The sequence below is a fragment of the Embiotoca jacksoni genome, unplaced genomic scaffold (genome assembly GCF_022577435.1).
Source record: "Embiotoca jacksoni isolate LCO1_2020_lvr unplaced genomic scaffold, fEmbJac1.0.p SCAF_29, whole genome shotgun sequence".
Taxonomy (NCBI): Eukaryota; Metazoa; Chordata; class Actinopteri; family Embiotocidae; genus Embiotoca; species Embiotoca jacksoni.
In genome coordinates, this window is record NW_027185380.1 from 5,146,153 (window position 1) to 5,162,706 (window position 16,554).

At 41.7% G+C, this 16,554-nt stretch overlaps 1 protein-coding gene across 1 annotated transcript in view; it reads left to right on the forward strand.

Moving 5' to 3' along the window:
- The window catches only part of LOC138205514 (gamma-aminobutyric acid receptor subunit rho-1-like), a 30,626-nt gene extending 21,285 nt beyond the window's left edge, over positions 1-9,341 (forward strand). The window contains exons 7-11 of the mRNA XM_069161527.1: positions 4,329-4,411; positions 6,531-6,671; positions 6,754-6,906; positions 7,609-7,805; positions 9,051-9,341. Coding sequence (XP_069017628.1) covers positions 4,329-4,411; positions 6,531-6,671; positions 6,754-6,906; positions 7,609-7,805; positions 9,051-9,341 — 865 coding nt within the window. The remainder of the gene's footprint in view (positions 1-4,328; positions 4,412-6,530; positions 6,672-6,753; positions 6,907-7,608; positions 7,806-9,050) is intronic.
- The last annotated feature ends 7,213 nt before the right edge of the window (positions 9,342-16,554 follow it).

A 16,554-nucleotide genomic window follows, 5' to 3' on the forward strand; every position in this document is an offset into this window, starting at 1 on the left:
TCCGAACCACAGGGTCCTGGTTAATCCCTGGACACTCTGCCCCACTACCGAAGGCATATCTCCCTAATTACTCCTGTTTTAATCAACCAAGTCTGTCAGCTATCATTTTAATACCTACAACAAATGTTCCCCTTAATCTCTTAATACGTTTTCTACCTTTGAGTCTGTTTTAAACGTCCAGCATCCAGTTCCAGCTTCTTTAACTTACTGTGGTCAAATATGTCAGATAACTTTAATGAACACATCCGCTGCCCCTCCTGGTCCACTTCTACTGCTGATCGTATTAATCTCTTTGAGTCCTTTAACCTTGACCAGTGTGTTAAAAAGCCATCACTTAATGAGGGACACTCTCGATCTAATACTGTCTCACGGGATCTTTCAAACTTTATTTTCCCGCTCTGTCCTCCTCATCAGCTGTCCACCTGGACGATGTCTTCTTCTCTTAACCTAACTAACGTTTCTGGTAAAAGTTTTGAGCTGCTTTGGTCAGTAATATCCCCAATCAGAACAACCTCTCTGTCAGTGTGTTCTTAGATCAGTTTTATAAAACCTGTCAGACCATTGTCCCCATCAAAAACCTGATGAGGAGGAAGATTTTAATGTTAGAATTAAAGGAGGAAGATTTTAATGTGAGAATTAGAGGAGGAAGATTTTAATGTGAGAATTAGAGGAAGAAGATTTTAATGTGAAAATTAGAGGAAGAAGATTTTAATGTGAGAATTAGAGGAGGAAGATTTTAATGTGAGAATTAAAGGAAGAAGATTTTAACGTGAGAATTAGAGGAAGACGATTTTAATGTGAGAATTAGAGGAAGAAGATTTTAATGTGAGAATTAAAGGAAGAAGATTTTAATGTGAGAATTAGAGGAAGAAGATTTTAATGTGAGAATTAAAGGAAGAAGATTTTAATGTGAGAATTAGAGGAAGAAGATTTTAATGTGAGAATTAAAGGAAGACGATTTTAATGTGAGAATTAGAGGAAGAAGATTTTAATGTGAGAATTAAAGGAAGAAGATTTTAATGTGAGATTTAAAGGAAGAAGATTTTAATGTGAGAATTAGAGGAGGAAGATTTTAATGTGAGAATTAGAGGAGGAAGATTTTAATGTGATAATTAAAGGAAGACGATTTTAATGTGAGAATTAGAGGAGGAAGATTTTAAAGTGAGAATTAAAGGAAGAAGATTTTAAAGTGAGAATTAAAGGAAGAAGATTTTAACGTGAGAATTAGAGGAGGAATATTTTAAAGTGAGAATTAAAGGGAGAAGATTTTAAAGTGAGAATTAAAGGAAGAAGATTTTAACGTGAGAATTAGAGGAGGAAGATTTTAATGTGAGAATTAGAGGAAGATTTTAATGTTAAAATTAGAGGAGGAAGATTTTAATGAGAATTAAAGGAAGAATATTTTAATGTGAGAATTAGAGGAGGAAGATTTTAATGAGAATTAAAGGTAGAAGATTTTAACGTGAGAATTAAAGGAAGAAGATTTTAATGTTAGAATTAGAGGAGGAAGATTTTAATGTGAGAATTAGAGGAGGAAGATTTTAATGAGAATTAAAGGTAGAAGATTTTAACGTGAAAATTAAAGGAAGAAGATTTTAATGTTAGAATTAGAGGAGGAAGATTTTAATGTGAGAATTAGAGGAGATCGTAGTCTTTTCCTCACATTCCTCCACCTGTCATTTTGACATCATCCCCACCAGATTTCTGATTTTCCAGACTGTTGCATCACAGTTCCTCCCCATCATCACCTGCTACTTGTCCACTGGCTCCCTCACACACAGTTTTAAACAAGTTATAGTTTGTCCTCTAACATTAAAAATGATCAAAATGCCCCAAAAATGTAATGATGTGGGTAAATAATTCTGGTTCTGTTGAACCTTTGTGTTTGTATGTTTCTAACATTACTTCACCTGTTAAAATGTCTTGGTGAAAATCTGCAGTATTTGTGACACATTTCATATGATAACATGTTTTCCACATGTTGTCCACGTGTTATCACATATTACAACATGTGGGAAACTTTTCCACATATTTTTCCCATGTTATTATATGTTGCAACATGTGGTAAACACGTGTTCTACATGCGATCACATGTGGAAAACAGAGGAAAACTGTAAGTTTCATTAACACTCATCATGGACAGGTGGTTCATGAGGTCGCGGTGTCCATCTGGGACCTTTCGCCCAATCAGAGGAGTCTCAGAGTATCAGGCCTCTACAATAACATTTCCCTGACAATTCACTGCCTGCAGCATGCGACTGGTCTTCATACCAATTTCAAACCCGCCTGCAACTGTCAGGCCGTTGACAGTGTTGGTCATCCAGGCCATGTTGTCACCACTGGTTCATAGCTTATCTCCTCTGTCGGCTCTCATGATGGTGAGTCTCAGGACGTCGACATCTGTCAGCCACGTTTCTGTCAGACAGCAGACTGAACTCCTGGTGGTCCTCAAACTGTATAAATAGATGTTTTTATGTCTCCTGCATTTCTCTGTTCCCTCAGCCTTTAGCTTAGCAGCAGCTCTGCAGCTGCTCCACCTGTGCCTCGGTTCCTCTGGAGTCAGGTGCATTGTGCAGATGTGACACTTTGTCCGTAGTGTGAGTAGCTACTCTCAGGAGTAAACAAAGAGTAAAAGAAAAACACAGAATACACATTAAATGCTGTAGAGAAAAAGTGAAAATTATTTAAAAGAGCGGCGATAACACTTAAACCCAGACATACCTACTGGAGACCCTGGAAATACATGCAATGAATATTATTGAAGGTGAGGGTTATTTATGTGCTTAGCAGCAGTGGTTGCTTTTCCTTTTCCACCTGAATGTATACTTAACGTATGATGATAAATTGTATACATAAATATAATCACCACATGGCTTGTGTTAATCTGCAGGGCCCTGGTGGGAGGTTTTTCAGACAGACTGCCTTTAAGGATGACCTCGCCTGCCGACCTTGTCGTCCCCTCTCATCCTGAGCTGGATTATGTCTTTTCATTTATCATCTCTGTGCCAGAAACCAAATCTGTGCTGAAACCTCTGCTTCAAACCATGTGGGAATATGTAGAGAATAAAACTCTGTAACTCTGTGGAGCGAGAGGGATGCATTATAAACTTATAATAATAAAAGGTCGATATTTATGAATGAGTCAAAAAGTAAAGCTATTTAGGTGGATGATATGGACTCGCAGCCTATGACTCTGTTTGACTCTTTGACACAATGCTGTCCTCCATAAATAGAAGCAAGCAGCTTATTACAGTTACATTTCACTCTGACAGCGCCATCTAGTGGCTTCAGTTATGATAATGGAAGCACAGGAGGAGGTGAAGTGACGAAGAGACACAAAGTTGGTGTGTTGGACTGTTCTGTAACCTTTAAAAAAAATTGCCTCAAAAGATAATTTTAGTCAAAAAACAGCTGGAAGGTTGAATTGAACAACTTTCTTCGCTCTTTGTAATATTTTAATTTTGAGGTACAGTCAGTTGCTGTAACTCCACTACCAGCCAGAGTCAGAAGCCGGAGGAATTCCTACGCATTGAAATGTATACTTAGAGGCTGAAAAACAGAGAATCTGGAGAAATCTCTGAACACAAGGGACAAGACTGAAAACCAATATTGGATGGTGGTGAGCTTCGGGCCCTCAGGCAGCACTGCATTAAAAACAGACACTATTCTGGAGTGGAAATCACTGCATGGGCTCAGGAACACTTGTGAAAACCATCGTCTGTGAACACAGTTCATCGCTGCGTCCACAAATGCAGGTTAAAACTCTACAAAGAAGAAACCAGATATAAACATATCCAGAAACACCGCCACTTTCTCTGGACCGAGATCATTGAAGATGGACTGAGGTGAAGTGGAAAACTGTCCTGAGGTCTGATGAATCACAATCTGAAATTCTTTTTGGAAATCATGGACGCTGCATCCTCCAGGTTAAAGAGGAGAGGGACCATCCAGCTTGTTATCAGCGCTCAGTTCAAAAACCAGCATCTGTGATGGTACAGGGATGCATTAGTGCACATGGCATGGGTAGCTTGTGCATATGGAAGGAAGCATTAACGCTGAATGATATATTCAGGTTTTGGAGCAACATACACACTTTGAAATTCATACTTCTTAGAGTGAATAACAGCTTAATAACGATGAGTCAGTGATACTAATGTAATGTTAATATTTTTTGCTAATTACGTCCCCTTGTTAACTTTTTTGTGCACAATTGCACAGAAAGATATCCTGATTACAAATTGTTGTCTGACAATAAACTTTTCACCTCACCAACTTGGATTTAAACACATCAGATAGTAAATTACTGACTAACTGTCGTGTGGTTTCAGGGTGACCGTCACGGCCATGTGCAGCATGGACCTGAGTCGTTTTCCACTCGACACGCAGACATGCTCTTTGGAGATCGAGAGCTGTAAGTGTCTCTAAAACCTCTGAAGGTGTAAAGTCTGGTAGCCAACTGCTCTTTGCCGACTGCTGCTGTAAATCTGTTTTCTGTCAGCTGTTCTCTCTCCGTCCTCATCCTCTCCACTATGCCTTCCTCCACTTCACACCACATTGTCTCTGCTCTCCTTTCACCCCAACTGGTCGAGGCAGATGCTCCGCCCACCTCTGAGCTGGTTCTGTTAACAGATGCTCCGCCCACCTCTGAGCCTGTGTTCTGTCAGAGGTATCTTCCTGTTAAGAGGGAGTTTTTCCTTCTCTCTGTTGGAGGAGGAATTGTTCAATTATTGGGTTTCTCTGTATAATGTTGTAAAGTTCTACTGTAAGGACTTTACTGTGTTAAGTGCCATGAAATAACCTGTGTTGTGATTTGGTGCTATATAAATAAAATTGAATTGAACTAAATTGAACCATCAGCCAGAGGTTTTAATGTCCTGCACGAAACGTGTCAGTTTTTTTTTTTTTTGCTGATACGCCTGTTTAATGGCAGTCCAAATGGGTTTAAAGACGTGACTGGGCTGTTTTCTTCACTGACATTGGTCCGGCCCAATCACTGGACATTATCAGTTAGACTGGTCTGGTTCATGAGCCTGTCATACCTGGTCATGGTATAGATTAATAATAATAATAATCATCATCATCATCATCATCATCATAATCATAATCATAATCATAATAAACTTTATTTGTAAAGCACCTTTCATACAAGAAATGCAGCTCAAAGTGCTTCACAGCAAGATAATTACATGTGTTTCACATAAAAACAGATATAAAGGAACATTTAAAAATATAGAAAATAAATTAGATAAAACATAAAATGCATAAGAAACAGATAAAAAGCATAAGAAACAGATCAAATGCATAAAATTTACTACAAGTAGACTTGATTTGGGTTGTTCTCTAAGATTCAATTTATGATATGAAGTAGTGGACAAAGCAGTTGTAGCAGTTGTACGTCTTGTGCACTTTTCTAGAACTTTACTTCACACAGTCTATAATATTACCCAGTAACAGACTCGAGATTAAATCTTTAAGGTAGACTCGTCAGTGTACCTCCAGGTTTCTGCTAAACCTCAGTTAAAAACTCACACGGGTCCAACCCGTTCCTACACCACTAAAATTCCCTTTTCACTTACATATTAGTCTTTTTAAGTTAAAATAGTTAAAATATAAAATGAGCAATATGCATTTCAATGGCTCGGTAGTTTAAGAGCATTGCAGGTGCAAGAGAGCTTCAAGAGTAGCTAGTTAAAGGCTAAAGTAAAGAGATATGTTTTGAGCTGTCTTTTGAAAGTATTAACTGAGCTAGCTTCCCTGATATCTAACAGGTAGTTTGTTCCACAGCTTTGGAGCGTAGCTGACAAAAGCTGCGTCCCCAATTTTCTTTCGGCTGTTGCTGGGAACCTCCAATAAACCAGCAGCAGATCATCTCAGTGTTCTTGAAGGCTCATAGTTCACCAGAGAGTTAGAGATGTAACTCTGTCCAAGCCCATTAAGAGCTTAGTATGTGAGGAGGCGGAGCTTAAAGTCAGACCGGAGTCTCACAGGTAAACCGTGCAGAGCAGCCAGAACTGGGCTGATGTGTTCTCTCCTCTTGGTTCTGGTTAATACTCAAGCTGCAGAGTTTTGGATGAGCTGAAGTCTCTCTGTTGTTTTCATTGGTCGGCCAATAAAAAGTGCATGACAGTAGTCCAGTCGGCTAGAAATGAAGGCATCAATCAACTTTTCAGCATCTGTCTGATTTATAAACGGCTGCACTTTGGCGATGTTTCTAAGGTGGAAAAAAGAAGTTTTGGTCACCTTGTTAATGTCGGCCTGATCGTCCCCACGGAGTTAGTTGCCCCAGATCTTTTTCTATGATTTCTCTTTTTGTTTTGGGGCCGACGAGCAGGATTTTTGTTTTATCCTCGTTAAATTTTTAGTAAATTATTGCTCATCCATTTATTTATTGCTAAAAACGCATAGCTGCATCATCATTTGGTTCATGTAAAGTGAGAACAGTAACGGACCAATTAATCAGACCATAGTGTGGAGTCTTCTCATATTCATATTCATCACACCAGGCTTTATTCTACTTCCTGTGCCTCCAGATGCGTACACAGACGACGACCTGATGCTATACTGGAAGAAGGGGAACCGGTCGTTAAACACAGACGAGAGAATTTCTCTCTCCCAGTTCCTCATCCAGGAGTTCCACACAACCACCAAGCTGGCCTTCTACAGCAGCACAGGTACGACACCACACCGCCGTCCGGCCATCCGTCTGTCGGGACTCTGCAGCTTCATCTTCATCTTCATCTCCTCTTCCTCCAGGCTGGTACAACCGTCTGTACATCAACTTCACTCTGCGGCGCCACATCTTCTTCTTCCTGCTGCAGACCTACTTCCCTGCCACGCTGATGGTCATGTTGTCCTGGGTGTCCTTCTGGATCGACCGCCGGGCCGTCCCTGCCAGAGTGCCACTGGGTGAGAGCGCTGCACCTTCACCTATTAGCTAACCAGGTATTAAGTATTGGGTTCGACAGATGTTAATAACCTTCCCTCTAGAAGAGGAACTGGAGACGGAAAGGAAAAAGAGAAATGTTTGAAAAGATCTGGGACCATTTACTGCTTTCTGAAACATTAATTTACCAGTTGATGAAAAGGAGGAACGAGTCCTCCCTGATGTAAACCTGAAGTAATGGAATACTTAAACTTAGCATGTAATTAGGAGTCATGTAAAAACATGGCCTTGAGTCTGATAAGTGTTTTATATTAATTTATTTGTATTTATGTATTTTTGGGTTTGTTTTGTAAATTTTGCCTGTTTTGTACATGTATGTATGTACGTCTACTAAAGAAAATGTTCAAAAAAATATAGTTTAAAAATAAATTCTTAATCAGCTGTATTTTAAATTATAGTAAAATGTCTGGGTGTCGTTTTTAAAATAAAAACAATTATTTTTACTATTTTATTTAACTGTTGTTGGACACCTATATAAAAAAAATCAAAAGTATAAATAAAATTCCTTCACATGATCTGATTTCAACTTTGGCAGCCGACAACTTCCATCAGCTTTAAATCACAGCGAGATATTGAAACTTTCAATTTCAGATGTTTTTTTCCACAGGAGAAGAAGCTGTGGCTTCTTGAAGAGAGGAGATAATGGTGAATTGATCGTGTTGCAGGTATAACTACGGTGCTCACCATGTCCACCATCATCACCGGGGTGAACGCCTCCATGCCGAGGGTCTCCTACATCAAAGCGGTGGACATCTACTTGTGGATCAGCTTCGTCTTCGTCTTCCTGTCGGTGATAGAGTACGCTGCCGTCAACTACCTGTCCACTCTGCAGGAGCGCAAAGAGAGGAAGCTGAGAGAGAGGGTTCGTACTGCCATCTCTGGGGTTTCTGTACGTTACGGGTGAAAAGCACCGCTGATTTATATCCAACATGGTTCGAGAAACGGTGGAAGGAGTCACCGGTTGGTTTGTTGCTCCAAACTGAAATATCTCAACAACTTTCACCGGGATTGACATTAAACTTGTGAGATATTCAAGGTCCCCAGAGGATGAATCCAAGTAATGGTGATGATCTGATTTGTTTATTATCTAACCAACTTATCAATTTCTCTGATATTTACTATATTATATATTATAACCTATATTCCGATCAGCCTCAGCCTCAGCTGCGCTTAGTGTTTAGTAGTTTCCATCATTAAATGGTTTTAGGGTTCTTAATACTTTTGTTGTTATAAATTCACTTTTATTAAATTAACACCTTCCTTCTTTGTTGTTTATTTAATTTGTGTGGTCTTTTATATTTTTTATTAGGGCCTGGAAATGGCATGCTTTATGCTTTCATGTGACCAGAGCTGCCTCAAACTGGGTCAGAATTACTCTAACACGTGATAGAAGTGACAGGAAATGTGCAAAACATCATGTCATTCACCACGCAGGATATAACAACTAACTAAACTAAAATGTACAGAAATACAAAGCATCTTCCAGCATCCTGCTAGCAGCTTTAATTTTTTATTTGTGTCTTTTATTGCTTGGTTGTTGTTTATTAAATTTTATTTTTTTCACATGTAAAACACTCTGAATTGTATTGAACTTAAAAAAACAAAATTTGATTTAGTGCTCTTTTGCAAATGTTGGTATGTGAGGAACTACGTCAGGGAAAATATTATAATAAATAAAATAAGAAAATGTTAGAATTATCACTGAGCCTGTTAGCTTACGGACATCAGCGATATTACTTATTAATGCGCTTTTTGAGGTTTTCTGTGCTAAAACTACAATGTTATATGTTGATCATGCAATGCTGCAAAAATGGCATTTACTCAAGTAATTTACTGTCTTATGAGTATGAAATAGGCGGTGTGTCAAAAATAAGACCACTGAGATACTGCAGAGAAGATAATATCTTCATTGAAACCAGCGGTGGAAGACAAACTGGGTTTTGAAGATTCTCATATTTGACTCACTATATGAAAACCAGATTTTTCCCCAGATAGGACAGCAGCATTTATCATCTGAGTGATTCATTCATTTCCATTGAGAAGCAGTTTTTTGTGGACTTGTAGTGTTTTGGAAGGAAAGCTAACAGCCCTCTGTGTCTCCTCACAGCTGCCATGTACCTGCGGCATCGCCCATCCTGGGATGATGTCCGCCAGCTACAGCGAGATGGACGCCATGACAACGGGGAACTACGGCATGCCGGAGGAGAACGGGGTGAAACAGGAGAGGATGTTGGTGCAGCTGGCGATGGAGAGCGACCAGATCACTGGTCATGTCGGCACAGGCCCCGACAACAACGTCTGGATCGACACACATGTTATAGACAAGTACTCCCGAGTCCTCTTTCCTGGATCTTACATCCTCTTCAACATCATCTACTGGTCCATCTACTCCTTGTGAGTCTCAGACAGATCCGGAGGCTAACGGAGCTCTAAATGCTTCAGCAGAAGTGTGAAGACTCAACAGATGCACTTAACGATGACTAAAGTAGCAGAGCCATGAAAACAGGTGCAACACAGGAACTCTAATCTGTCTGTGGATCTACGATGCATCAACTGAACTGACCAGTCAGCAGGAGGTCATGCTTTCATTTCCTGGTTCTCTTAAACATAATGGATGAACCCAAATTAACAGGCAGCAATGTAGGATATCGTTCTCTGGACCAACTGAAATGAACTCAAATCAAAGTGAAAGACTTCTTTGGCTTTTGATCAGTTTCTATTTTCTGTACCATCACCTGCAGTCCAAGATATGTGTTTCATAAACAGATCCCTTTCATGAGGAACTGTGTATTTGGATTGTGTCTGCACCACAGACTGTATGTATAAGTGTTCGTAGAATCAGGTCTGAAAAATGAGGCCGAAGCAGAAGTGCCACTGGAGGTCGGCTCCAAAAAGCCTCCGGCTCCATAGACTCCCATTCAATTTCTCTCATCAAATACAAAGTGAATAAAATGTGTCCATCAGTTATCTCGGTGTTGTTAGCTAAAGTCGCTCCTTCTTATTAGTTTTCTGGAGGTCCATCTGAAAATAATCCCTCTTTCATTCGAAAATAAGATTCAAAAAGACCTGTTTTTGGGGGCATGTCTGTTTGATTGACAGGCCTGTGGTGCAGTCAGGTTACACTTATCGGTGGGCGGGACGTAGTATCGTCAGGTTTCCAATCAGATCAGTCAGATCCACCGCTGGCTCCTCCCCCAGCTCATCCAAATATGGTCACTTCCTGCTCCAAACCGCTCCGAACTAGCAAGATGGTGACGGACAGAATCTGAACTGGAGGCTTCATAACGTTCACAAACCAACGAGGACGTCACTAATGGTTGACGGTTGGTCTGCACTGAGTAGCTGAACTGTCAACAGTTGTGAAACGTGATGTGAATTTGTTTTTTTTGTAATAGTTTTATATGGAGAACAAAAGGTGACTTAAGAATGAATAAATGAGTACGTAAATAATTAAGTACATAGCTAAATAACAAATTCATGTTGGTCATGATAAAGGACATAACTACTGTATTGTTGAATTTATATTACACATTTCCATGAATCACCTTTTATTTAAGTTATTCTGTATATATTCATATCTGTATGTCTGTGTTATTGGGGTGGGTGGTCTTAACGTCAAACTATTTCTATGAAATCTACATGACACCAGCTAGCTATGCTAACCCTCCTTCAACTGAAATCACTGGCTTTGAGTATGTTAGGACCTCCTTATTCACGTACAGACAGAAATACACAAATGTAGAAAATAGACATGCTCAACAATATCATTGCTATTGGCCGATCAGAACCAAATCATCATTTATTCACTTAATTAATTTCTTACTTTGACACTCTTAAGTCAGTTTTCCTCCTCTGTACGTTCACTAGGACGTTGTGCTGTGTAATGAACATCGTTGGCTATATCTGAAACCACTCACTTGTTCCCTATTACCTGTATGTGGAAGTACTATGAACACACATCTTTTATGTGAACTGAACACTCCAGCTTAAATCCAACAGCACATGCATGATTTTTTTCTGTATGCATTTAATGATGTCTTTCATAGAGAAGAACACAAGGTTTATGACTTGTCTTTATTTTCCGTCTGTCCACACGTCACCATGTGACATCACTTCCCTTCACATTTCCTCCATCTGTGCTTCATGTGCCTGTTATTTCCTCCATCTCTCCTACAGTTACAGTACTGAGACGGCTGCACTGCAACAGAGAGGAGGACGCTGGACTGATGGAGTCATTTAAATGTTCATCTGTCTTATTGTGACGTTCCATTTCAGTTTCCCATTCTTCAGGGAAATAGTGTTTTTATTGGCCTGGCGTGTCAGGATTCCTGTCTGCTCCTATTGTTTGCTCCTCTGTTTTGTCCCCAATCACCTCTCCTCATGTTTTCTGTCATCCCCCTGTCTGTTTGTTATTGTGTCCCCATGTGTTCTGTGTCCTCCTCTCCCCGCCTCCTGTCACCTCCCATTGCCACACCCCTCACCAGTCTCAGCAACTGCCACCACTCTCCCCAAATCACCACCTGCAGGTGGCTCATTTCCCTGATCACCTCCCCGGACTATATGTACCCTGCCCCTGCAGTCATCTAGTGTCAGTCCATACTGCTAGATACTGCCAGTCACTGCCAGTCACCTGTCTGCCTGTTCCTGTTCCTCCTCCCTGCTGAAGCTAAGCAGGGTTGGGCCTGGTTAGTACTTGGATGGGAGACCACCTGGGAGTACCAGGTGCTGCAGAGCCACCAGTCAGAGCTGCCCGGTCACTCCAGTACCAGAGTTTGTTGCTGCTTGCTGTGGAGGACCTCGGGCTTCCCCCAGCGCAGCCGGGCAACGGGTCATCGGGCCACTACCTTCCGGCCAGATCAACGACACCGTTCCTCCGTTTCCTGTCGCTGGATGGGTTGCCGATGCCCCGCCTTCGGCTGGGTCAACACCCCGCCTCCATCTCCAGCCGGGGGCTGGGTTGACGCCCCGCCTCCAGCTCCTGCCTCTGGCTGGATCGACACCACGCCTCCAGCTCGGGGTCTGGAGGGATTTCGCCGCCAGTCTCCGGCAATGCGTCCGGAGAGCTTCCCCAAGCCAGCCCTGCCTTGTCGTCGTCCTCCGGAGAGGTCCCCCAAGTCCATCCTGCCCCGTGGCTGTCCTCCGGAGCAGTCACCCCAGTCTGTCCTTCCCCATGCCCGTCCTCTGTCCACCTAGGTTTCCCTACTCGTGTCTTGTGTTGTTGTGGTCCTCCGTCCCTCCGCCGGTCCCCCTCCACCCACCCGGTCCGGTCCAGTCTGGTCGCCGAGAGGCTCTCTTTGAGGGGGGGGTACTGTTAGGATTCCTGTCTGCTCCTACTGTTTGCTCCTCTGTTTTGTCCCCAATCACCTCTCCTCATGTTTTCTGTCATTCCCCTGTCTGTTTGTTATTGTTTTCCCATGTGTTTTGAGTCCTCCTCTCCCCGCCTTCTGTCACCTCCCATGGCCACACCCCTCACCGGTCTCAGCAGCTGCCACCACTCTCCCCAAATCACCACCTGCAGGTGGCTCATTTCCCTGATCACCTCCCCGGACTATATGTACCCTACCCCTGCAGTCATCTAGTGTCGGTCCATACTGCTAGATACTGCCAGTCACTGCCAGTCACCCGGCTGTCCGCTCCGGCTCCCACTCCGGCTCCCGCTCCCGCTCCCGGTACCGGTACCCTGTTTCTGCTTCGACTCTGTGCGATCTGTCAGTGCTCCCAATCTCAGCTGATTGCTGAAGCTAAGCAGGTTTGGGCCTGGTTACTACTTGGATGAGAGACCACCTGGGAGTGCCAGGTGCTGTAGAGCCGTCAGTCAGAGCCACCTGGTCACTCCAGTACCAGAGTCTGTTGCCGCTCGCTGTGGAGGACCTCAGGACTCCCCCAGCACAGCCTGGCCCCCAGTGAGAGTTGGTGGAGTTTCCCTCCTGACTCGGGAATCAGACATTGACTTTAGGTACCGGCCTTTGTTGATCAATAAAGACTGTGTTTTGAACTTATACTGTGTGCCTGTGTTTGGGTCCTGTTACACCTTACCTTATAACATGGCGTCTGTCATGAGTTGTGTGTATCTATCCAACGTTGGGTCAGGGGAACAGTTATGATCCTCTAAGATAATATAAAGTCCCTTCAAGGAAGACACTTTTAAAAATAGTCTTTGGAAAAATTATGGGTTGTCTTCATTGGGCCCATAAATATTTATAAGATTTATTTTTTGGGACAGAATTCCTTCAGCGATTATAAATCTTCCAGATGGTTCTTGAATAGTCTTTATGATCTGAAATGGTACTGATTTATGTGTGAGGATAACTATGATGCTACTAACATGAGTGTTTGAGGAAGCATGAAAAGCTTAGCCTGGCCTTCTTTTACTCAAAAAAATGTCTCTGAAACAGTTGATGGAAAAAAAAGGATTTGTCTCTTCCTCTTGTTTGCATTGTGGCTCCGGAAAGTCTCTTGTCCGAAAAGTTTCCTTTGTTGTCTGTCTTATTTGCAAGTGATTCTTTCCACATCTAATTGATGACTATCTTGTGACCTACAACCAACTCTGTATTACCATACATGTGGGAGTGGACGATGCCATCATCTACCTGCTGCAACGAGCTCAGTCTCACCTGGATGGAACCGGTGACTCTGTGAGAATCACTTTCTTTGATTTCTCCAGTGCATTCAACACCATCCAACCACTGCTACTGAGTGAAAAAAAAAAAAAAAAGCTGCAGGTGGTGGGGGTGGACGCGTCCACTGTCTCCTGGATCACTGACTACCTGACAGGCAGACCACAGTTTGTCCGTCTGGGCAGTGTGCTGTCTGATACGGTGGTCAGTGGTATTGGAGCTCCTCAGGGAACTGTTATGTCCCCCTTCCTGTTCACCTTATACACAACTGACTTCCAGTACAACTCAGAGTCCTGCCATCTGCAGAAGTTCTCTGATGACTCTGCAGTGGTAGGATGTATAAAGGATGGACGGGAGGATGAGTACAGGGCAGTAGTGGAGGACTTTGTGGAGTGGGCGGGAAGAAATCACCTGCTCCTGAACGTGGCCAAGACCAGAGAGATGGTGGTCGACTTCAGGAGGAAGACGATGGCTCCACAACCACTGAGAGTTCTGGGAGAGGATGTGGACATGGTTGAGGAGTACAAGTACCTGGGTGTGTCCATCGACAACAGACTGAACTGGAAGACCAACATCAACGCTGTCTACAAGAAGGGGATGAGTCGACTCTTTTTCTTGAGGAAACTTCGATCCTTCAATGTGTGCAGCAAGATGTTGGAGATGTTCTACCAGTCTGTTGTGGCCAGTGCATTGTACTTCGCTGTGGTCTGCTGAGGGAGCAGCATTGGAGCCGGTGATACCAACAGACTTAACAAACTGGTTAAGAAGGCCGGCTCCATCATCGGCTACAATCTGGATAGTCTGGAAAAGGTGGTGGAGAGGAGGACGCTGAACAAACTATTATCCATATTGGATAATCCTGACCACCCTCTCCACCACCTGCTGCAGGGACAGTGGAGCACTTTCTCCAAAAGATTCCTCCAGCTCCGCTGTCACAAGGACAGATACAGGAGATCATTCCTGCCGACCGCAATTAGACTGTACAATAACTCACCTCTGGCAAAAATCCATCACATAACAATAACACTGTTGTCTGTGTTTCTTGGTTGCTTGTATATAATATATATAGATATATACTGTACTGTATATACTGTATATACTGTGCATTTTATATTTTATATTTATATTTTATATTTTTACTGCTATTTTACTGTTATTTTATTGCTTTTCTATTGTTCTATTATTATCTTATTGCTTCTGTATGCTGCTGTAGCGAAAAAAAAATTCCCCTCGGGGATTAATAAAGTAACTACCTAACCTAACCTAACCTAAAAGCAGGTACAAAGCGAATGGGGGTGATGGTCTACTGTTTTGTCCCACTGTATAAAAGCTGACCTACAGAGGAGGGAAGGCTCTTTTCTTTCCTGGACACCTCTCTTGGAGGGGAGACAAGGACTGCTGGGGAAGCCAGGCTGGGGAGAGCCCGACTGGGGCGAACCCTGCTGAAGAGGGGGAGCCCGGCTGGGGCGAACCCTGCTGAAGAGGGGGAGACCGGAAGATGAGGAGCCCGGCTGGGGCGAGCCCTGCTGGAAGGACTGCTGAAGAAGGACTGCTGGAAAGCCATGCTGGAGGACTGCTAAAGAGCCATGCTGGAGAACTGCTGGGGGAGCAATGCTGGACACCTCTCTTTGAGGGTGCATGTAGTTGCTCCTTCTTGCAAGAATAAAATGTCCAATGTGTTTGATTTTGAACCAAGCCTCATGAGTAATTTGTCTAACACAGTCAAATAGGATTCCTGTAGAAATAAAAATTTGTATTTAATATATTTTATCTTATTCAACACTTGTTTCAGTTTGGTCCATTCTCTCATTCCACAGACATTTCAGGTTGTGATTTTTATATTAAAACCATTTTTCTGTTTTTATTTTCTCCACAAATAATTTACTTTTCATTATACCTAGTTATGAAGTTGCACAACAAAATCCCCAATCAAACATAAATGGAATTGTTCCAAGTTCACCCGCCCACACACACACACATGATGGACAGTTATTTCACCCTGAGCATTTCCCCATCTCCTTAGGTGATAAAATATTGAGGGGATTATTTTCTTTTAGGTTTTAGGGGGAGCCCAAGTCTTCAACACCACATTTAGTGCCCATCAACCATATATTTCCATCTTAATTCAGTAAGTCCAAAGATTTAAATGTTTTGGAAGAATATCATTAAATAAAATTGTCATTGATGTTCAATACCAAAATTCCTTTAAACGTCAATCTTTGCCTCCTGAGAATACCCGAAGGATTTTGACCTTTGACCTTTCAACTATAAATCGTTCATCCTTGATGCCAAGTGAACGATTATGTTGCATTTGAAGAAATTCCTTCCATGCATTGCTGAGATATCATGTTCATGAACAATTAGTTGTTTTTTAAACAAACAAGAAAACAACTCAATGACTTCAACTCAAGTAAAATTAAGACAATTGATTTGTTTTTTTTAATCTATCATATCACATTGTTCCGTAAATCAAAGAAACCCATCAGCAGCATACCGTGTCAGTGCTTTCCTACACAGATTATTTAATTTCGGGTGGATCCTTTAAAAGTTTTGTTCTTCAGGTGGTGAAACCATTGATCATCTATTAAATATTCATTCACAAATTTGTTTTGGTTCAATATTGGCTGTCCATAAAAATGGATAACATACCTTTATTTGCACACAATGACAACATAATGCAAACGTTTTATATACTGTTAATCATGTGATTATTGTTGTTGAATATTATCTGCATATCTACAAACTTGAAGTTTTTTGCCAACTATTTTAAGTTGCTGAAAAATATGGAAAAAAATAAATATAAAAACTAAAAAAAAATGAATTAATCTTTATCTCTTATGTGAACGATGTATGTTTACTTAATGACTTTGTTGCTGTTTGATTTCTTTAAAAAAAAAAAATCCTGTCTCTTGATTTTCAACACAATGATAACTGTTCTGGTTGTTAATGATCGACTCAAAAGAATTTCCACTATCTCTGATTGAATTCAATCAT